The 23,328-nt window shown below is 43.0% G+C and overlaps 3 protein-coding genes across 4 annotated transcripts in view; 2 read left to right on the forward strand and 1 right to left on the reverse strand.

Moving 5' to 3' along the window:
• The first annotated feature begins 1,020 nt into the window (after positions 1 to 1,020).
• Positions 1,021 to 10,683, forward strand: LOC110535189 (proteasome activator complex subunit 2). The gene is made up of 11 exons (XM_036934708.1): positions 1,021 to 1,192; positions 1,991 to 2,023; positions 2,157 to 2,219; positions 3,331 to 3,417; positions 5,202 to 5,250; positions 5,408 to 5,505; positions 7,002 to 7,070; positions 8,380 to 8,447; positions 8,555 to 8,609; positions 8,916 to 9,002; positions 10,333 to 10,683. Exons 1-11 carry the CDS (start codon positions 1,145 to 1,147, stop codon positions 10,411 to 10,413), a joined length of 738 nt encoding a protein of 245 aa, XP_036790603.1. The 5' UTR covers positions 1,021 to 1,144; the 3' UTR covers positions 10,414 to 10,683.
• A 271-nt stretch (positions 10,684 to 10,954) lies between these two features.
• LOC110535190 (U6 snRNA-associated Sm-like protein LSm5) lies at positions 10,955 to 14,134 on the reverse strand. Its single transcript, XM_021620055.2, has 5 exons — positions 13,982 to 14,134; positions 13,264 to 13,359; positions 12,875 to 12,902; positions 11,531 to 11,603; positions 10,955 to 11,287 (listed from the first exon to the last, which is right to left on the reverse strand). The coding sequence occupies exons 1-5, from the start codon at positions 14,025 to 14,027 to the stop codon at positions 11,255 to 11,257; spliced, it is 276 nt and encodes a 91-aa protein (XP_021475730.1). The 5' UTR covers positions 14,028 to 14,134; the 3' UTR covers positions 10,955 to 11,254.
• A 68-nt stretch (positions 14,135 to 14,202) lies between these two features.
• The window catches only part of LOC110536599 (late secretory pathway protein AVL9 homolog), a 56,557-nt gene continuing 47,431 nt past the window's right edge, over positions 14,203 to 23,328 (forward strand). The window contains exon 1 of one of the 2 annotated variants that reach the window (XM_036934707.1): positions 14,203 to 14,562. Coding sequence is in view for 1 of the 2 variants with exons in the window: in XM_036934706.1 (XP_036790601.1) it covers positions 14,479 to 14,562 (84 nt within the window). In the remaining variant the exon portion in view is untranslated. The remainder of the gene's footprint in view (positions 14,563 to 23,328) is intronic. The other variant, XM_036934706.1, reaches the window with a different exon arrangement.

Raw genomic sequence — 23,328 nt, forward strand, 5'->3', positions numbered from 1 at the left:
GCTGTTATGCATGTGTGGCAAGTTAGATAGTTTTTCCACAGCTGCTGTTATGCATGTGTGGCAAGTTAGATAGTTCTTCCACAGCTGCTGTTATGCATGTGTGGCAAGTTGGGTACTTTTTCCACAGCTGCTGCTATGCATGTGTGGCAAGTTAGATCATTCTTCCACAGCTGCTGTTATGCATGTGTGGCAAGTTGGGTACTTTTTCCACAGCTGCTGCTATGCATGTGTGGCAAGTTAGATAGTTCTTCCACAGCTGCTGTTATGCATGTGTGGCAAGTTAGATAGTTCTTCCACAGCTGCTGTTATGCATGTGTGGCAAGTTGGGTACTTTTTCCACAGCTGCTGTTACGCACGTGTGGCTTATCAGTCAAAGTGAAAGGTGAAGTGAGGACGCACACAGTCCCTCCTTGGGAAATAGAATAAGGCTCGATGCTTCCATCTGGTTGTCAATGATAATCAGTGAGTTTGAGACAAAACTTTGGCATATTATCATGTAACTTTTATGCAAAATATCAATATGACCCATGTGTTATTTAGTTAGACGGTGAAATTAAAGGTGGCCTAACATTATGTTTCCTCAGTGAAAATGCTTTATACTTTAGGGGGATAGTTTAGGACTTGATCTTCAATAATGAGTTTGTGAGCCAACTTTCTTTTTTTTTCACCTTTATTCAACCAGGTAGGCTAGTTGAGAACAAGTTCTCATTTACAACTGCGACCTGGCCAAGATAAAGCATAGCAGTGTGAACAGACAGCAACACAGAGTTACACATGGAGTAAACAATAAACAAGTCAATAACACAGTAGGAAATGTTTAACATAACAACAAAAAAAGAGTCTATATACATTGTGTGCAAAAGGCATGAGGTAGGCAAATAATTACAATTTCGCAGATTAACACTGGAGTGATAAATGATCAGATGGTCATGTGCTGGTAGAGAACTAGGTTAATTCAACAATATGTGCTAAATATCAAGCTATTTCATTTTTACATTAATACATTAATTCAGTGGGTGTGGCTTGATCCGAGGGTTTTGAATATAATCCTTTGAAATCGAAAGTAGGAAAGTTTGAGGAAATAGAGACGCGTCCAACGACGGATTTTTTTACTTTAAACAATACGCGCAACCGTTCGCTCAAAATGTCGAAATCGTCTGTAATGAAAATAAAACGCGTGAACGCAGTAAAGGTAAGCACTAACTCATGCACATGTTGTTAATAAATGTTAGGCGTTAATTGGGCTATTTTTATTTTATTTTACATCATATGTTCCCCCTTTAACTTTGTTCAAATGATTTCATAAGAGACACCTAGGTTACAACTGTGTTTCCTGCGAACAAAGATAAATTGTTCCATTTTGGTCTGTTACGCACAATTGGTTTGTTAGGAGTTGTAAAATCCATGTCATGCTTCCAGACAAAAGCGAAAGCAAAAAACAACCTGGCTAAACGGTTTCACTGGGCCACGTTCAGCAGGGTTGAACTGTTTGGGACGTTCAGATATAAATAGTTCATGTAGAACACGGACTCGCATTGTCTCGATTCATGGCATGTATGTACAGACTCTGCAACGTTCGAGAAAGTTTGGTAACTGAACATGGCCCAGGGGTGTATTCATTACGAACCAAATGGAAGCAGACGGAGGGATCTACCTTAAATTTGTCCAATAGAAATTCTCGTTTGCGTTTTCCGTTTGGTGTTAACGGTTTGTGGCAAAACAGAATCAGCGTAATGATTACACTCCAGGTTTACGAGGTTGAGTGGGCGATCCAGGTATATAAAAAAAATACTTTGCAGCCGACTGGAACACAACCTTTTGTATAGTTGTGTGTGAAGGCTAATTTACAACAGATTACACAATTATTACACAATACATCCTAGTTTAACATTGATCCTGCTTGTGAGTTTAAGATGTTTTACAGTAAAAGTTTAGTAAACAAATTTTGCACCACTTAAACACGTCTTTCTTTTCATCCCTTTGCCTTTAGGTGGAGAACTTCCACCAGTCTCTGTATCAACAGGTTAGTCACGTGTTTGCCTTATTGTGTTAACCACAAATGTGTGCTGGTGCGATGGCATTACCATTTGAAATAGAAAGGGGGCATGCTTTTTGGGGGAGTTAGTACTTACCAAGTTCTGTTTTTTTTATTTCAGGCAGATAATCTGTTTTCCAACTACATCCCATTGAAGATCTCTCAGCTGGACAACCTGCTGAAGGTAAGCCTCATTGATTAGTTCATGTGTCAAGGGTCTGTTCCTTCCTACATTGTGAAATTGACCTTCCGTTCATCCTTCATCTCTCCTCCACCCTCTACCTCCCATCTCTCCCTCCCTCTCATCTCTCTCCCCCTCCACCCGCTACCTCCCTTCCATCTCTCCCTCCCTCTCCCCCTCCACCCCCTTCCTCTCATCTATCTCCCCCTCCCTCTCTCCCTCTACCTCCCTCTCCCGTCTTCTCATCTATCTCCCTCAACCCTCTACCTCCCTTCCTCTCATCTATCTCCCCTCCCTCTACCTCCCGTCTTCTCATCTATCTCCCTCCACCCTCTACCGCCCATCTTCTCATCTCTCTCCCTCTACCCTCTACCTCCCTTCCTCTCATCTATCTCCCCCTCCCTCCACCCTCTCTCCCTCTACCTCCCTCTCCCGTCTTCTCATCTATCTCCCTCAACCCTCTACCTCCCTTCCTCTCATCTATCTCCCCTCCCTCTACTGCCCATCTTCTCATCTCTCTCCCTCTACCCTCTACCTCCCTTCCTCTCATCTATCTCTCCCTTCCTCCCTCCCTCCACCCTTTACCTCCCTTCCTCTCATCTATCTCCCCTCCCTCCACCCTCTACTTCCTGTCTTCTCATCTCTCTCCCTCCCTCCTCTACCTTCCGTCTTCTCATCTATCTCTCCCTCCACCCTCAACCTCCCTTCCTCTAATCTATCTCTCCCTCCCTCCACCCTTTACCTCCCTTCCTCTCATCTATCTCCCCTCCCTCCACCCTCTACCTCCCGTCTTCTCATCTTTCCCTCCCTCCTCTACCTTCCGTCTTCTCATCTATCTCTCCCTCCACCCTCAACCTACCTTCCTCTCATCTATCTCTCCCTCCCTCCACCCTTTACCTCATCTGTCTCCCTCAACCTCCCATCTATCTATCTATCTATCTCTCTCTCCCTCTACCCTCTACCCCCCTCTACCTACCATCCATCTCTCCCTCCACCTCCCTTCCTCATCTCTCTCTCTCCCTCCACCCTCTACCTCCCTTCCTCTCATCTATCTCTCCCTCCCTCCACCCTCTACCTCCCTCCCTCTCATCTGTCTCTCCCATGTCTCTTCCAGGAGGATGAACTCAACCTCCCAGACCTGTCCACTCTCCAAGCCCCTCTGAACATCCCCATACCAGACCCTCCCACTGCGGAGGATGAGGTGACTGACGATCGTGCTCTTCTATCCAGATACATGTGTTGCATCCCAAATGGCACCCTGTGCACTACTATGGGTCCTGGTCAAAAGTAGTGCACTCTATAGGTAGTAGCGAATGCTGACCATATAGATCAACAGGATTTAATAACTTGACTGAGACCTCTTGGCTCCCTTGTGAGGATAAGATGTCCATCATCATGGCTCTCCACTCTCTTATGTGAAGATCTCTTTACTCAGTTCCTGTAGAGTGGGGCGTCTCCAGTTGGTTTTTGGCTACAGACTGACTGACTGATGGCTATGACAATAGACTGACTGACTGATGGCTATGACAATAGACTGACTGACTGACGGCTACAGGTACAGACTGACTGACTGACGGCTATGACAATAGACTGACTGACTGATGGCTATGACAATAGACTGATGGCTATGACAATAGACTGACTGACGGCTACAGGTACAGACTGACGGCTATGACAATAGACTGACTGACTGATGGTTATGACAATAGACTGACTGACTGATGGTTATGACAATAGACTGACTGACTGATGGCTATGACAATAGACTGACTGACTGATGGCTATGACAATAGACTGACTGACTGATGGCTATGACAATAGACTGACTGACTGATGGCTATGACAATAGACTGACTGACTGATGGCTATGACAATAGACTGACTGATGGCTATGACAATAGACTGACTGACTGACGGCTATGACAATAGACTGACTGACTGACGGCTATGACAATAGACTGACTGACTGATGGCTATGACAATAGACTGACGGCTATGACAATAGACTGACTGACTGACGGCTACAGATACAGACTGACTGACGGCTACAGGTACAGACTGACTGACGGCTACAGGTACAGACTGACTGACAGCTACAGGTACAGACTGACTGATACAGGTACAGACTGACTGACGGCTACAGGTACAGACTGACTGACTGCTAGAGACTGACTGACTGCTACAGGTACAGACTGACTGACTGCTAGAGACTGACTGACTGCTACAGGTACAGACTGACTGACGGCTACAGGTACAGACTGACTGACGGCTACAGGTACAGACTGACGGCTACAGGTACAGACTGACTGACTGCTACATGTACAGATTGACTGACTGCTACAGGAACAGACTGACTGACTGCTACAGGTACAGACTGACGGCTACAGGTACAGACTGACTGACGGCTACAGGTACAGACTGACTGGCTGCTACAGGTACTGCCTGACTGACTGCTAGAGACTGACTGACTGCTACAGGTACAGACTGACTGACTGCTAGAGACTGACTGACTGCTACAGGTACAGACTGACTGACTGCTAGAGACTGACTGACGGCTACAGGTACAGACTGACTGACTGCTACAGGTAGAGACTGACTGGCAGCTACAGGTACACACTGGCTGACGGCTACAGACTGACTGACGGGTAGAGGTACAGACTGACTGACTGCTACAGGTACAGACTGACTGACTGCTACAGGTACAGACTGACTGACTGCTACAGGTACAGAATGACTGACGGCTACAGGTACAGACTGACTGACGGCTAGAGACTGACTGACGACTACAGGTACAGACTGACTGACTGCTACAGGTACAGACTGACTGACTGCTACAGGTACAGACTGACTGACCGCTACAGGTACACACTGGCTGACGGCTACAGACTGACGGCTACAGACTGACTGACGGCTGTAGGTACAGACTGACGGCTACAGGTACAGACTGACTGACTGCTAGAGACTGACTGATTTTTCTCCCTCCAGGAAATGGAGACTGACAAGAATGATGACGAGAAGAAGAAGAAGAAGAAAGGTGAGAGACAGCGGTCAGAGTCATAGCGGTCAGAGTCATGGCTGTCAACGTGTGGCTGTTGTTCCCTAGCTTAAGACCAACTATTTAAAACAGCTTTAGAAAATCATTCCAAGTAGTGTGTTGATTCAGTTCGTGTTGTTCCTTTTGTGTCTTTCAGCTCCAAGCTGTGGCCTTATCAAAGGGAATGAGAAGATTGTGAAGCTGCTGGACAGAGTGAAACCAGAGATCCTATCATTGAGAGAGACCATCATTACAGTAAGAATAATCAGAGATCCTATCACTGAGAGACCATCATTACAGTAAGAACAACCAGAGATCCTATCACTGATAACATCATTACAGTAAGAATAACCAGAGATACTATCACTGAGACCATCATTACAGTAAGAATAACCAGAGATACTATCACTGAGGGAGACCATCATTACAGTAAGAATAACCAGAGATACTATCACTGAGAGAGACCATCATTACAGTAAGAATAATCAGAGATCCTATCACTGACGGAGACCATCATTACAGTAAGAATAACCAGAGACCATCATTACAGTAAGAACAACCAAAGATACAATCACTGAGACCAGTAAGAATAAGAATAACCAGAGATCCTATCACTGAGAGAGACCATCATTATAGTAAGAATAACCAGAGATCCTATCACTGAGAGAGACCATCATTACAGTAAGAATAACCAGAGATACTATCACTGAGAGACCATCATTACAGTAAGAATAACCAGAGATCCTATCACTGAGAGGGACCATCATTATAGTAAGAATAACCAGAGATCCTATCACTGACAGAGACCATCATTACAGTAAGAATAACCAGAGATCCTATCACTGAGAGAGACCATCATTACAGTAAGAATAACCAGAGATACTATCACTGAGAGACCATCATTACAGTAAGAATAACCAGAGATACTATCACTGAGGGAGACCATCATTACAGTAAGAATAACCAGAGATACGATAACTGAGACCATCATTACAGTAAGAATAACCAGATCCTATCACTGAGAGACCATCATTACAGTAAGAATAACCAGAGATCCTATCACTGAGAGAGACCATCATTACAGTAAGAACAACCAGAGATACTATCACTGAGAGAGACCATCATTACAGTAAGAACAACCAAAGATACAATCACTGAGACCATCATTACAGTAAGAATAACCAGAGATCCTATCACTGAGAGAGACCATCATTATAGTAAGAATAACCAGAGATCCTATCACTGAGAGAGACCATCATTACAGTAAGAATAACCAGAGATACTATCACTGAGGGAGACCATCATTACAGTAAGAATAACCAGAGATACTATCACTGAGAGAGACCATCATTACAGTAAGAACAACCAAAGATACAATCACTGAGACCATCATTACAGTAAGAATAACCAGAGATCCTATCACTGAGAGACCATCATTATAGTAAGAATAACCAGAGATCCTATCACTGAGAGAGACCATCATTACAGTAAGAATAACCAGAGATACTATCACTGAGAGAGACCATCATTACAGTAAGAACAACCAGAGATATTATCACTGAGAGAGACCATCATTACAGTAAGAACAACCAGAGATCTTATCACTGAGAGAGAGGGCCGTAGTAGGGTACTCCTGACCGTCATTACAGTAAGAATACAATAGAAGAAACAGTGACATCTTGTGGTGAACTGAAAGAGCTGAAAATGCTGGTTAAGATGAACATATTCTGTCATTGGGTGTGTCGTCTTAGGTGTCCTGCTGGATTCAGCATCTCATCCCCAAAATAGAGGATGGGAACGACTTTGGCGTTGCAATCCAGGTAAATGGTCAACACTTGTTCATCTTTAAAGTCAAGTGGTTATTCCTGAAAAAGGGGTTAAGCTGCTACAGATGGAAATGTATTCTCCTGAGGCCTCATTTATAACCGTTGTGTAAAATGTCACACTAAATATCTGAATGTATGTATTTTCAAACAATTTCGCGTCTACAAATATGGATTTTTATAAAAACGTAAAACGCCCCGTCATACATACGCATGTTTCCCGCTATAAAAATCAGCCATCCTAAAACTGTGCTCGTGTGAACGAGCGTTATAACGCAGTCTGGAAAGCGCCCTCCATTCACCTTTCATGTTGACAAATAACTCCCTTTTATTTGCTGTATAGTTTGGAACTGCTGGCATTAGGCCACGACAGTTTCTAAAAGAAGGAGCAAATTTGATCAAATGTTTTGAGGTATTGGCAGAATACGTTCATCTTTTGAAGTAACATGCTGTATTTGGCAAAGGACTGGGACCGTTTCTGAAAGAAAACGAGGGCAAATTGTTGTGGACCTGTCAGCAGAACGTTTGAATTGAACAATGTTTTGAATCGACTTCTCCCCCAACCAACCTAAATATGCTGGTCTGCCCCCCGAATTCTGAAACATTGTATAGGCTAGTCCAATTTTTAAAAATATATATTACAGTACTAGCATATGTGCTTTAGTGTTAAAAAAAAATAAAAATATATACAAATAAACTGATCGCCTGTTAAATATGACTGTGTATTATAAACTGTGCTGCCTATGGGATCGCATACAGCAACATTTTAAATACATAGCCCATCTATTTACTAGGCCCAATTAAATGCGATGCGCATGGTAATTTGTTGTACGGCTACTTCGGGGTATATGAACCCGTCACCGCTAGAAAACGCAAGGAATTTATTCCGCAATAGTTATTAAAAATAAAATAGGATAAAAAATAAAAAAAACTACTCGTATGTATGACTCTATTTTAGATTCCCCGAATAAAATGCTTATATTTTTCACTCTTCTCACTAACCCAATGGCTGTAATCTTGTTTTTTAAGCATGGTCATCACATCCTCCATTTGCACATCTTTACCTGCCTGCTTTCAATATAATACTTCATCCACTAGAACATTTAAGTTTGTATGTAGGTTAAAGAACATTCTCATGCCATGTTAAGTTTTTAAAAAATAAAATCTTAACTTTTGTGGGGGGAAACTGCTTCATGCCTGTTTTTTTTTGGGGGGGGGGGGGGGGTAGATTTTGTAAGTAGCGTTTATAACTGAGGCTCATGGTGTTTCATCAAAATGGACATGTCCTCGTGCTTATTATATCCAGGAGAAAATCTTGGAGAGAATCGCTGCAGTGAAGACAAAAGTGGACGGCTTCCACACCAACATTAACAAGTAGGACACATTTTCATGCTTTCAAGTAACCCAGAGATCTTGGAGGTCATTATACATTTGACGAATTAAAAATATTATACATGTGACCGTCACTATTGTTCCTTCAGGTACTTTTCAGAGAGGGGTGATGCCGTGGCTAAAGCCTCCAAGTCAACTCATGTGGTGAGAATTGGCATTTGTAGACACTACCAAATTCTGTATTCAACTATGACCTGATGTCGTAACATCTCTCCTTGTCCTCTTCCTTCCTCATCCCTGTTTCTCCTCCTTCTTGTCCTCTTCCTTCCTCATCCTGATGTTGTAACATCTCTCCTTGTCCTTCCTCATCCCTGTGTTTCTCCTCCTCCTTGTCCTCTTCCTTCCTCATCCCTGTGTTTCTCCTCCTCCTCTTCCTTCCTCATCCCTGTGTTTCTCCTCCTCCTCGTCATTCCTCATCCCTGTGTTTCTCCTCTTTCTGGTTAAAATCAGATGGACTACCGCTCACTGGTCCATGAGAAGGATGAGGCTGTCTACTCTGACATCAGAGTCATCCTCCTGGACATCCGTGGCTTCTATGTGAGTGACTGATTTAATCTCAAATGGCACCCTATTTCCTATATAGTGCACTACTTTTGACCAGAGCCCATACAAAGGTAGTGCACTATACAGTGAAAAGGGTACCATTTGGGAGATGCAAGATACTATCAAAAAAGTAAGAGACAAAAAAAAACCTACTTAAGCACAGGAAGCATAGAAATAGTGCATATAGAACTGATCTACAATTTCTTAGGCTTTCTTTCAATGAGGATGACAGATCTATAACTCAGATTTCTATGTGAAGTTGGTCACAAAAAGGTACATATTGCAGCTTTAATAAGTCAATCTATAAGTAAACAAGTGAAGGTCACTCATAAATGAACGTTTTGTCAGATGTTTTCATACCTCAAAAGTAGACGCAATGTCAAGATGAAACCATTTCCCACAACGTCTGTTGTTTAGATCCAGCTATAGGCCTATAGGGGGCGGCAGCGTAGCCTAGTGGTTAGAGCGTTGAGACTAGTAACCGAAAGGTTGCAAGATCAAATCCTCGAGCTGACAAGGTAAAAAGCTGCTGTTCTGTCCCTGAAAGAGGCAGTTAACCCACTGTTCCCCGGTAGGCCATCATTGTAAATAAGAATTTGTTCTTAACTGTTACAGAGTTGCGTAAATTCAAATCTGGTATCAGGATAAATATAACAATGAGTCACCGATTTTATACTATGTATTTTTTATTAGCTAAGTAATAAATGGCAAATGCAACTTTCGTATATACGGGCTCACTGTAATACCACGCAGGGCAGAACAGGGAACTGACAGGATGTATGTAAACAGTATTCTTTATACTGTGATAGGCCAACAGACGGGTTGGAACTGTCTATCACAGTAGAGACTGGGCGTGGTTTAAACTTGCTCGGCCTATTGCAGGCGCTCAGGCGGGTCCCCGCCTCTTGGCGCTTCTGTTGATAGATGTGAAGAACATCCAGGCTCTCATGCTCCATACCGTTATCTCGCACCTGGCTCCTGTTATCTAACAAAAGACCGCTTGTTCTCGCAACACCCCACTCTGAATGTGCCCCCCTCCCAACTCATTTGAACAGTTCCTGTCTTCATGCTTCTCTGTATTTTTCCATCGTGAGAAAGTCCCATGGCCCTGACACTTTTAACAATGTTTCAAGTCAGCTATGTTGCATAACACATACATACATCCACACAAGCCAACAGCAGATAATATTCAATCATATATATGGTAATGGCTATAATGTAAAATACAGGATCCAACATAACTGACTTGCCTAGTAAAATAAAAATAAATGAAAAGATAAAACACCAAGACCACTCACTTCATCAATGTTTGTGTGTGTTGCAGGCGGAACTGTATGACATCATCAGCAAGAACCTGGAAAAAGTGACCAATCCGAAAGGAGAAGAGAAGCCCTCAATGTACTGAGATGCATGAGAGGAGGAGGAAGTAGCCTGGTCCCAGATTTCGTTGTACTCTTTCCTTGTCAAGCAACATGACAAGGATTTGGCACAAACAGGCTGGCGCAGAGGTGAAGGGATGAAGAGGAATGAGAGAATAGTGGGGTTGAATTCATTTCAGCCATGTGATATTTTCCAGGTGTATACTACAACACCAATCAGTGCTGTTTCCATTTGTACATCAGTGTCCAGATTAGCCTGTTGTTGTTTTTTCATGCTAATAAACTCATCTTAATATTGAACCTAGAGACTAAATGATGATTTGCAACTCTGGAAGCAACAGATACACTATTAAAAACACGAGACACACCATAAAACAGGCTGTAGATCACCTGCTGGGGTGTCGATGAACGGCGGGGATTTCTAACGTGTAGAATTGTCGGGAAATAAACAGAAAATGACATCCGATGTTCTGTGGTGAGGAGAAGAGAGGACAGTCAACCCACGGCCGAAGTTCATGATGCTCTGCCTCGTCCTTTAGGAGCTACAAATGAACACACTGGGAGTTGTTTATTTTCAATCACTGTGATTTATTTATAACAAAAAACAAAACAAAATTGGACTGTTTCTCACCACTAAAGTAGAAATGGTTGACGTCATACATGTCAAAGTTCCAACCAACTGTTGCTCTGTACACAAACCTTTATCAAGCCTTCATTAGGGAAAAAACTAAACTTTTGTTACATTTATTTTCTCAAAACCAAAAGAACCATAATAAAACATCATCACAAACTGAGGAAAGTAAGTACTGCTAGGAAGGCAAGTATACATCCACAACGTAAAACAATGTTTTCAGCAAAATGTTATGTTCATACTTCGGGCCCTTCACCTCCAGGTATGAGCTGGAAAAGAGAAGGATACAACAGAATGGGTCAGGACAATCAGCATACGGCCTGCTGCGTCAAGCATTTAACAATCTAGTAAAAAAAAGGTTTAAAAAAAGCCTCGTCTGAACAAGAATGGCCCATATAGACAGGAGCCTATTTCCTGTTTCCGTAATGTACGGCAGCTGGATAGGATGGTGGTCTGTCGCACTCCATTTGACAATCAGATAATAAATCTGTAGTATGTCATAATATGCTCACCATGGTGATGTTGTTGCCGTTGAGCAGTATCTGATCCAGTTTGGTGATCCTCCTTCCCTCCGGTGTGATTTCACTAAAAAACAAGAGAGTCGTCAAGAGGAAAGATTCAACACCTGTCCTACACCAGGGTACCTCTGTAGAGCTGAAAGAATCGGGACAGGTTGAAGCTGTGTGGTGATAGGCTACTGCTGAAGCTCTTCACCTCCAATGGGTTTACTGGATTTAGCAACATAATGCTCTTAAGATGGCGCCGGAGAGGAAGGCAGACGTTTTACGTGTCCCCAACCTAGTGTTTTGTTTGTTTATTTGCAACTTGTTTTTTTAAAACTTATTTTTGTACACAATGTTGCCGCTACCGTCTCTTATGACCGAAAATAACTTGCAGTAATCCTGATGTCTGGTAGAATCCTTTTTTTCCTTTTGGGAGTCTGACACGAAGGATACACTGCTTTCTCGGGAACAGGCCCAGATCCCCGCGATTTGCGTGAAGATGAGGCGGAGAAAAAAAAAGGGGGCCAAAGGGCGGGGCTGCCTTCTGAGAATTCGTAGGCGATCGAATAAACCACCGCTTCCCTCCATTCTACTAGCAAACGTGCAATCTTTGGAGAATAAAATTGACAAGCTACGCAGGAAGAATAAACTACCGGCAGGACATTAAACACTAACATCTTATGCTTCACGGAGTCGTGGCTAAATCATTATCTACAGACACTATCAACATATACAGTGCCTTGCGAAAGTATTCGGCCCCCTTGAACTTTGCAACCTTTTGCCACATTTCAGGCTTCAAACATAAAGATATAAAACTGTATTTTTTTTGTGAAGAATCAACAACAAGTGGGACACAATCATGAAGTGGAACGACATTTATTGGATATTTCAAACTTTAACAAATCAAAAACTGAAAAATTGGGCGTGCAAAATTATTCAGCCCCCTTAAGTTAATACTTTGTAGCGCCACCTGGTTGCATCACTGCCTGTCATGGCAACTGCTCGGCCTCCGAACGCAACAAAGGGTAGTGCGAACAGGCAAAGCTTCCTGCCATCCAGGACCTCTATATCAGGCGGTGTCAGAGGAAGGCCCTAAAAATTATCAAAGACTACAGCCACCCTTTCAGTTCTCCCCAAGTGCATAGGTGGGCTAGCTAGGGTTGTTTTCTAGACAGGGCCCAAGAGAGCAATCCATATAGACAATCATTCACTACTTTTAATTAAAGCACTATGAGCCCTGGTTGAAAGTAGTGCACTATATTGGGAATAGAGTGTCATTTGGGACACACACTATGTATAAGCAGCCGTGTGATTCCACTCCATGTAAGTGAACTGTAATACTTGTGTACTTACAATTCTGTCACGTCCTCTAGTACCATGTCTGAAGTTGGGTGAAGGATAATCTGTACATTGACAAACTAAATGATTACAATATGGCAAACGTTTAAATTCAACAACGACTGGTTTTGTACAACGTACCATACTTCTGCAGCGGTAGCAAACCCTCCTCCTAGAGAGTGACTGGGGGGGGGGGGGGGTAAGGCCTTTTGCTCCAGCCCTATACAAACACACCCGTTTCAGATAGTCGAGGTCCAAATGAGCAGCTGGTTAATACAAGCGGGTGTGTTGGTTAAATTAGGGCTGGAGAGCAAAACCCTACGCTCCGATAGGATTTCCCACAGCTCTACAACAATGAAGGATAAATAATTAGATGTTTCGTAGGACGTTTGTGTAAAGGATACTGACAAAATCGTCGAAACCCAACAGGGTGCCAACAATTTCTTTGTCGTTCTTCATGACGATATGGATTCGGGAACCTATACATTTGTCCACGAGCTCTGAAAGAACACAATAAAAACATGTTGAAATCACAGACTGACGATCAAGAGAACTACATGCTTTTGTGTCAGGCTTCCAGCAACCTAACGCACATCTTGATTCTACTAGGTGTAATCATTGTACAGACAGATGACCATGACTAATGTTTTATTTGACTGAATCAAGTGGGTTAGTGATGGGCTGGAACAAAAGCCTGCACCTGGGACTGCAGGACCTGATTTGGAGAAGCCCAAACATTCCCGCGAGAGTTTGAATTTGGCTAATCTGGTTGGTTGCCTAGTTCGCTAGCGTTGTTTCAAAATGTAGTTAGCTAACTTAATTTGAAAATATATAAATGAAAGTCATATGGCATGAATGTAATACAGAAAATTGCTGTACTTGAAACATTTAGCTCATATCTGTGACATCCTGGCCGGCGGGTAAGGTTTGGTTACTTTTGCTCCTTAGCTAGCTAACGTTAGCTAGCTTTGCAATGCGGACATGCTACAACTACTAGTTTACATGACTCCTGCATTACATATCTGTAAATGGGTATATTTCAATACAACCACGCATTGAGCGTTACCGACGTGCTTGTTATCTGTATAATTTCATACACAATATGAAGAAAATCACACAAACCAAGTGGGAGCAACTGTGACGGATTTGTAGCTGGAGTGGCTGCCATGTTTCGTTTGAAGAAAGGCGGAAGTAATCGATCGACCTATCAACCCAAAAAATAATCAGACTGAAACAATCAAACACTGATGTTTTATTGTATCCAAGCACTGGGAGGGGGTCGTTTTCATTATGACTATGGTAAATTAAATAATAAATTCACTGATTTGATGCAGTCCAAACAGAATAGAAAATGGGATTATTTGATTCGGTGAAAAATGATTAATGAAAACAATCATTAAAGAGTCATGGCCCAAAGCGGCGGCGCTTCATTTTGAATGACGTCATCCCGCTACTGGAACAGACGAGGCGGAAGAGAAAGTCCCTTGGGTAGATAGTGTGACTGCGGACGTCGATTCCAGGAACACCTAAAAGAGCAGCTCCAGTTCATTTCAACGCTTTTTACATTGATCTCTCAAGTGGAAAACAACACATAACTGCCCCAAAAATATCGGGGGGCCATGGAGTTGAATGGCAAAGAGGAACTCAAAGGACCCGTGTTGCATATCGTGGTAGTCGGATTTCACCACAAGAAAGGCTGTCAGGTACGTCGATCTCGTGAGGCATGCTAACTAGGAAGTCTGGGCAGTGGAGATCCATAAAGCACACTAGCTGCTGCCCAGGCAACTATTAGCAGAAAAGAGTGGAGAGCTGCTCCTACTAGGAGGCTACATTATGCGTCAAGCAGAGCATTGGGTAAGGGCTGGGGGTGTGAGTGAATGAGCTATTTAGTTATTTGACTGATTAGCAACAGTAACAACAACCCAGGCAGGGACCTTTGCTGTTGGGTCATTCCACGTAATTTCAACAAGCCATGTACTCACAATCTCAGATAGTTTTGAAATAGTTTTCTGTAGTTAGAAACAGATAAAATGAGCATTCCTGACACATAATTTTATCACTGAGAAGAATGTAACTGATTGCACACAAATTGGTCATTTGAATTCATAGGATTGATTTAATCTTCAATTAATATTGTACCTAACATCCGATTTGAAACATAATTATTCCTAAACAATGAGTACGACACGAGGAATCTAATACAATTATCAATAGGTCTCTTGTGTTTATGACGTGCATCACATTTTTTTCCTTTGCAACTTTGCTTCGAAAACCAATAGCTTTTGCTCATGATGAAAATAAATTGTGTGCTCGTCCTCCATAATATCAAGCCATTCCTCCATCCATGAAAACGGGGTGTCAGGTACCCTTGTGGTTGGGCCAGTAACCGAATCCCCGAGGTGGCAAGGTAAAAATCTGTCGTTCTGTTGTTCCCCGGTAGGCTGTCATTATAAATAAGGATATAAATATATTTTTTATTATTCTTATTATTTTTTTGATTACTTATAAATAAGGATTTGTTCGTAACTGACTTGCCTAGTTACATAAATGTTGAATACATGTTTTATTTTATTTTTTAAAGCTAGTCAGTTTGTCCTTCTCTTAGGCTTAATTGTGTCCATGAAACTGCACCTTAGTGTGTGGTTTGTTCCATTTAAAAGAAAGGTCTAGATTAGTTATACCACTCCTGACAATTGGTGAATACGCAAACCTTTTTTATTTTACCTTTATTTAACTAGGCAAGTCAGTTAAGAACAAATTCTTATTTTCAATGACGGCCTAGGAACAGTGAGTTAACTGGTCTAGGAACAGTGAGTTAACTGCCTGTTCAGGGGGAGAATGACAGATTTGTACCTTGTCAGCTTGGGGGTTTGAACTTGCAACCTTCCGGTTACTAGTCCAACGCTCTAACCCTGCCGCCCCTGCTACTGCAGTTCTAATGTGTCAATGTAATGGTCTCTAATGGTTTTCGATGGTAAAAGTCCCAAACACACACAGTATAGTGTTTTTTTTAATGGTATTGTGTTGGGAAGGATTACGACCCAAATTGGAGGTTCGGTATTTATTCATATTTATTAAAGATGATATGAATGCTATACATTGATATGACCAATGTGGGGGCACTCGATTAGCTTCATTCCTCTGAGATCATAATCTCATCTGTTTCTATTTACAGAAGAAGAAAAAGATTTCAGAACAATCTGAGCTGGTGGGTGTTGAAATCCTGTTTCTTGTGCTTTTTGAAGTGGAATGACTCTGTTCTGTTCAACCCACCAGTGGTTGACTGACAAGACACTAGTGCCTGGTAGTCACTGATCACCTGTTTTATGAACCAGCACAGATGGGACAGGCCAGCAGGGAAAACATTTTTTGTTGCTCAGTATCTTTGTTGCATAACACAGTTGTAAACAATTAGGGACCACCTTGTTGACTTGCCTAGAATTATTCAAAGTGCATGGTCAGGCTATATTGTGAAGAACTACAATCAATGTCATTTACTGAAATGCTATAATCAATCCGTATTTAATTTGCACTTTTCCCTGACATGAGACCTTATCTCCTCACGGCTAATTTCCTCGCTCTTGGCCAGAGGTTTTATTTCACCCTGCCAATGTTTGTACTGCTAGCCTATACTCCCTCAGTCATGTGACTGTTATTGAAGAATGTATCATATGCGAATCCAAATCCATCTATACGCACAGTCACTGCCTGCAATGTTGTTGTCACTGTGGTTTCAAGGATTAGCCTAAAGTTTAGTGAGTCATTTGACAAATTTTAAGGAGAGCTTGACAGACACGATGGACTACAAGGGCAGTGTTTACGCCTGGTAATTACCAGGTTGAAAGGTTGTGTGTGGGGGTGTGTGTGTGTGTGTGTGTGTGTGTGTGTGTGTGTGTGTGTGTGTGTGTGTGTGTGTGTGTGTTTGCATGCATGCAGAAAGAGTCCACCTGCTCATCCAGTCAGGAAATGAACAGGGACAAGATAATACCTCAAGTGTATTCCAATAATAATAATTATCTACAGAGCTTCTGAAGAGATTAGGGACTATCCCTTCTGAGGCACGCCGTAAAGAATGGACGGGGAGATACACCGAACGTGTTTTCAACAACCACAATTTGCCCAGAGGCCTTGTTGTATGTTCATGCACATGAGCCTTTAATAAACAGCAGATGCTAGGGCCTGTTCTGCTTCTGCAACCACAGACTGGACAAATTATTATTCTTCAATTCAATTTGTATTAGTGTCTGTTTAGTTTCTGCTCCTAAAATTGTTTCCAGATTATTTCTAAGTACCCTTTCTGTCAGGAACCATAGAGCCAGCATTCCATGTCAGCATAGGTATCTCCCGTTGTCTTGGCAATTCTCACATACAATTCTCTCATTACATGCTTTTTACTCTTTAAAAAAAATATATATATATATCACAAACCACTTTTTCAGAAAATCATGATGATTTTAGTCATTTTTTTAGACCTGTACATGCCTCCTGTCAGACTCTATGATGTGTGAACCGTGACAACATCTTGGAGTCGTTATCCTGTCAGACTCTATGATGTGTGAACCATGACAACATCTTGGAGTCGTTATGATGTGTGAACCGTGACAACATCTTGGAGTTGTTATGATGTGTGAACCATGACAACATCTTGGAGTCGTTATCCTGTCAGACTCTATAATGTGTGAACCGTGACAGCATCTTGGAGTTGTTATGATGTGTGAACCATGACAACATCTTGGAGTCGTTATCCTGTCAGACTCTATGATGTGTGAACCATGACAACATCTTGGAGTCGTTATCCTGTCAGACTCTATGATGTGTGAACCATGACAACATCTTGGAGTCGTTATGCTGTCAGACTCTATGATGTGTGAACCATGACAACATCTTGGAGTCGTTATCCTGTCAGACTCTATGATGTGTGAACCATGACAACATCTTGGAGTCGTTATGATGTGTGAACCGTGACAACATCTTGGAGTTGTTATGATGTGTGAACCATGACAACATCTTGGAGTCGTTATCCTGTCAGACTCTATGATGTGTGAACCATGACAACATCTTGGAGTCGTTATCCTGTCAGACTCTATGATGTGTGAACCATGACAACATCTTGGAGTCGTTATGCTGTCAGACTCTATGATGTGTGAACCATGACAACATCTTGGAGTCGTTATCCTGTCAGACTCTATGATGTGTGAACCATGACAACATCTTGGAGTCGTTATCCTGTCAGACTCTATGATGTGTGAACCATGACAACATCTTGGAGTCGTTATCCTGTCAGACTCTATGATGTGTGAACCATGACAACATCTTGGAGTCGTTATCCTGTCAGACTCTATGATGTGTGAACCATGACAACATCTTGGAGTCGTTATCCTGTCAGACTCTATGATGTGTGAACCGTGACAACATCTTGGAGTCGTTATCCTGTCAGACTCTGACGTGTGAACCGTGACAACACCTTGGAGTCGTTATGATGTGTGAACCGTGACAACACCTTGGAGTCGTTATGATGTGTGAACCGTGACAACACCTTGGAGTCGTTATGATGTGTGAACCGTGACAACACCTTGGAGTCGTTATGATGTGTGAACCGTGACAACACCTTGGAGTCGTTATGATGTGTGAACCGTGACAACATCTTGGAGTTGTTATGTGTGAACCGTGACAACATCTTGGAGTCGTTATCCTGTCAGACTCTATGACGTGTGAACCGTGACAACACCTTGGAGTCGTTATGATGTGTGAACCGTGACAACACCTTGGAGTTGTTATGTGTGAACCGTGACAACATCTTGGAGTTGTTATCCTGTCAGACTCTATGACGTGTGAACCGTGACAACACCTTGGAGTCGTTATGATGTGTGAACCGTGACAACATCTTGGAGTCGTTATCCTGTCAGACTCTATGATGTGTGAACCGTGACAACACCTTGGAGTTGTTATGTGTGAACCGTGACAACATCTTGGAGTTGTTATCCTGTCAGACTCTATGACGTGTGAACCGTGACAACACCTTGGAGTCGTTATGATGTGTGAACCGTGACAACATCTTGGAGTCGTTATCCTGTCAGACTCTATGACGTGTGAACCATGACAACACCTTGGAGTTGTTATGTGTGAACCGTGACAACACCTTGGAGTCGTTATCCTGTCAGACTCTATGACGTGTGAACCGTGACAACACCTTGGAGTCGTTATCCTGTCAGACTCTATGACGTGTGAACCGTGACAACACCTTGGAGTCGTTATGATGTGTGAACCATGACAACATCTTGGAGTCGTTATCCTGTCAGACTCTATGATGTGTGAACCGTGACAACATCTTGGAGTTGTTATGATGTGTGAACCGTGACAACATCTTGGAGTCGTTATGATGTGTGAACCGTGACAACACCTTGGAGTCGTTATGATGTGTGAACCGTGACAACACCTTGGAGTCGTTATGATGTGTGAACCGTGACAACACCTTGGAGTTGTTATGATGTGTGAACCGTGACAACATCTTGGAGTCGTTATGATGTGTGAACCGTGACAACATCTTGGAGTTGTTATGATGTGTGAACCGTGACAACATCTTGGAGTCGTTATGATGTGTGAACCGTGACAACATCTTGGAGTTGTTATGATGTGTGAACCGTGACAACATCTTGGAGTCGTTATGATGTGTGAACCGTGACAACACCTTGGAGTCGTTATGATGTGTGAACCGTGACAACACCTTGGAGTTGTTATGATGTGTGAACCGTGACAACACCTTGGAGTCGTTATGATGTGTGAACCGTGACAACACCTTGGAGTCGTTATGATGTGTGAACCGTGACAACACCTTGGAGTCGTTATGATGTGTGAACCGTGACAACACCTTGGAGTTGTTATGACGTGTGAACCGTGACAACACCTTGGAGTCGTTATGATGTGTGAACCGTGACAACACCTTGGAGTCGTTATGATGTGTGAACCGTGACAACACCTTGGAGTCGTTATGATGTGTGAACCGTGACAACACCTTGGAGTCGTTATGATGTGTGAACCGTGACAACACCTTGGAGTCGTTATCCTGTCAGACTCTATGATGTGTGAACCGTGACAACATCTTGGAGTCGTTATGATGTGTGAACCGTGACAACACCTTGGAGTCGTTATGATGTGTGAACCGTGACAACACCTTGGAGTCGTTATGATGTGTGAACCGTGACAACACCTTGGAGTCGTTATGATGTGTGAACCGTGACAACACCTTGGAGTCGTTATGATGTGTGAACCGTGACAACACCTTGGAGTCGTTATGATGTGTGAACCGTGACAACACCTTGGAGTCGTTATGATGTGTGAACCGTGACAACACCTTGGAGTCGTTATGATGTGTGAACCGTGACAACACCTTGGAGTCGTTATGATGTGTGAACCGTGACAACACCTTGGAGTCGTTATCCTGTCAGACTCTATGATGTGTGAACCGTGACAACATCTTGGAGTCGTTATGATGTGTGAACCGTGACAACACCTTGGAGTCGTTATGATGTGTGAACCGTGACAACACCTTGGAGTCGTTATGATGTGTGAACCGTGACAACACCTTGGAGTCGTTATGATGTGTGAACCGTGACAACACCTTGGAGTCGTTATGATGTGTGAACCGTGACAACACCTTGGAGTCGTTATGATGTGTGAACCGTGACAACACCTTGGAGTCGTTATGATGTGTGAACCGTGACAACACCTTGGAGTCGTTATGATGTGTGAACCGTGACAACACCTTGGAGTCGTTATGATGTGTGAACCGTGACAACATCTTGGAGTCGTTATGATGTGTGAACCGTGACAACACCTTGGAGTCGTTATGATGTGTGAACCGTGACGACACCTTGGAGTCGTTATGATGTGTGAACCGTGACAACACCTTGGAGTCGTTATCCTGTCAGACTCTATGATGTGTGAACCGTGACAACATCTTGGGGTCGTTATGATGTGTGAACCGTGACAACACCTTGGAGTCGTTATGATGTGTGAACCGTGACAACACCTTGGAGTCGTTATGATGTGTGAACCGTGACAACACCTTGGAGTCGTTATGATGTGTGAACCGTGACAACACCTTGGAGTCGTTATGATGTGTGAACCGTGACAACACCTTGGAGTCGTTATGATGTGTGAACCGTGACAACACCTTGGAGTCGTTATGATGTGTGAACCGTGACAACACCTTGGAGTCGTTATGATGTGTGAACCGTGACAACACCTTGGAGTCGTTATGATGTGTGAACCGTGACAACACCTTGGAGTCGTTATCCTGTCAGACTCTATGATGTGTGAACCGTGACAACATCTTGGAGTCGTTATGATGTGTGAACCGTGACAACACCTTGGAGTCGTTATGATGTGTGAACCGTGACAACACCTTGGAGTCGTTATGATGTGTGAACCGTGACAACACCTTGGAGTCGTTATGATGTGTGAACCGTGACAACACCTTGGAGTCGTTATGATGTGTGAACCGTGACAACACCTTGGAGTCGTTATGATGTGTGAACCGTGACAACACCTTGGAGTCGTTATGATGTGTGAACCGTGACAACACCTTGGAGTCGTTATGATGTGTGAACCGTGACAACACCTTGGAGTCGTTATGATGTGTGAACCGTGACAACATCTTGGAGTCGTTATGATGTGTGAACCGTGACAACACCTTGGAGTCGTTATGATGTGTGAACCGTGACAACACCTTGGAGTCGTTATGATGTGTGAACCGTGACAACACCTTGGAGTCGTTATGATGTGTGAACCGTGACAACATCTTGGAGTCGTTATGATGTGTGAACCGTGACAACACCTTGGAGTTGTTATGATGTGTGAACCGTGACAACATCTTGGAGTCGTTATCCTGTCAGACTCTATGATGTGTGAACCGTGACAACACCTTGTCGTGTGCTCGGACATATGGAATATGTCTAGATTCTAAAATGCAATTCATTTTAAAGTACCTTTTTTTAAATTGAGTTAATTTTAAGACATTGATTGGAACAATACAGACTAATCAACAAGTACATGGATTGTCCAGAGTGGGCTCTGCTAGTTCAGCATCACCAACACGGTGAATGGGAAAATGGATTCAAAGGGAACTCCCTCTGATGGGGATTTGCTGAATGTGCAACCGTGAAGGAGCGCAGTACCAGTACAGTACCAGTACCAGTACAGTACCAGTACAGTACCAGTCCAGTACCAGTCCAGTACCAGTACCAGTACAGTACCAGTCCAGTACCAGTACCAGTCCAGTACCAGTCCAGTACCAGTACAGTACCAGTACAGTACCAGTACCAGTACCAGTACAGTACCAGTACAGTACCAGTACCAGTCCAGTACCAGTCCAGTACCAGTACAGTACCAGTACAGTACCAGTACCAGTCCAGTACCAGTCCAGTACCAGTACAGTACCAGTCAAAAGTTTGGACACCTATTCAAGGGTTTTTCTTCATTTTGACTATTTTCTACATTGTAGAATAACAGTGAAGACATCAAAACTATGAAATAACACATGGAATCATGTCGTAACCAAAAATAGGTGTCAAACAAATCAAAATACATTTGAGATTCTTCGAAGTAGCCACCCTTTGCCTTGATGACAGCTTTGCACAGTCTTGGCATTCTCTCAACCAGCTTCATGAGGTAGTCACCTGGAATGCATTTCAATTAACAGGTGTGCCTTGTTAAATTGTGGAAATAATTTCCTTAATGCATTTGAGCCAATCAGTTGTGTTGTGACAAGGTAGGGGTGGTATACAGAAGATGGCCCTATTTGGTGAGACAAAGTCCATATAATGGCAAGAACAGCTCAAATAAGCAAAGAGAAACAACGGTCCATCATTACGTTTAAGACATGAAGGTCAGTCAATACGGAACATTTCAGGAAAGTGCCGTTGTAAAAACTATCAAGCGCTATGATGAAACTGTCTTTCATGAGGACCGCCACAGGAAAGGAAGACCCAGAGTTGCCTCTGCTGCAGAGGACAAGTACATTGGAGTGTCTACTTTGAGAAACAGACGCCTCACAAGTCCTCAACTGGCAGCTTCATTAAATAGTACCTGCAAAACACCAGTCTCAACGTCAACAGTGAAGAGGCGACTTGGGATGCTGGTCTTCTAGGCAGAGTTCCTCTGTCCAGTGTCTGTGTTCTTTTGCCCATCTTAATCTTTTATTTTTATTGGCCAGTCTGAGATATGGCTTTTTCTTTGCAACTCTCCCTAGAAGGCCAGCATCCCGGAGTCGTTTCTTCACTGTTGACGTTGAGACTGGTGTTTTGCAGGTACTATTTAATGAAGCTGCCAGTTGAGGACTTGTGAGGCGTCTGTTTCTCAAACTAGACACTAATGTACTTCCACGCACTCCCGCATGTTGTCCTGACTCTACACTCCCTCCCTCATGCTGTCCTGACTCTACACTCCCTCGTGTTGTCCTGACTCTACAC

This window comes from Oncorhynchus mykiss, chromosome 11 (assembly GCF_013265735.2).
Source record: "Oncorhynchus mykiss isolate Arlee chromosome 11, USDA_OmykA_1.1, whole genome shotgun sequence".
NCBI classification, from domain to species: domain Eukaryota; kingdom Metazoa; phylum Chordata; class Actinopteri; order Salmoniformes; family Salmonidae; genus Oncorhynchus; species Oncorhynchus mykiss.

Coding starts and splice junctions, on each gene's coding strand:
- LOC110535189 (XM_036934708.1), top strand. CDS start 1,145: ATGTCGAAATCGTCTGTAATGAAAATAAAACGCGTGAACGCAGTAAAG. Junction 3,418..5,201: donor CTCCCACTGCGGAGGATGAG/GTGACTGACGAT, acceptor TTCTCCCTCCAG/GAAATGGAGACTGACAAGAA. Junction 8,448..8,554: donor TTCCACACCAACATTAACAA/GTAGGACACATT, acceptor TTGTTCCTTCAG/GTACTTTTCAGAGAGGGGTG.
- LOC110535190 (XM_021620055.2), bottom strand. CDS start 14,027: ATGGCAGCCACTCCAGCTACAAATCCGTCACAGTTGCTCCCACTTG. Junction 11,604..12,874: donor CTAGAGGACGTGACAGAATT/GTAAGTACACAA, acceptor CTTGTTTTTTAG/TGAAATCACACCGGAGGGAA. Junction 11,288..11,530: donor ACGGCAACAACATCACCATG/GTGAGCATATTA, acceptor TCTCTTTTCCAG/CTCATACCTGGAGGTGAAGG.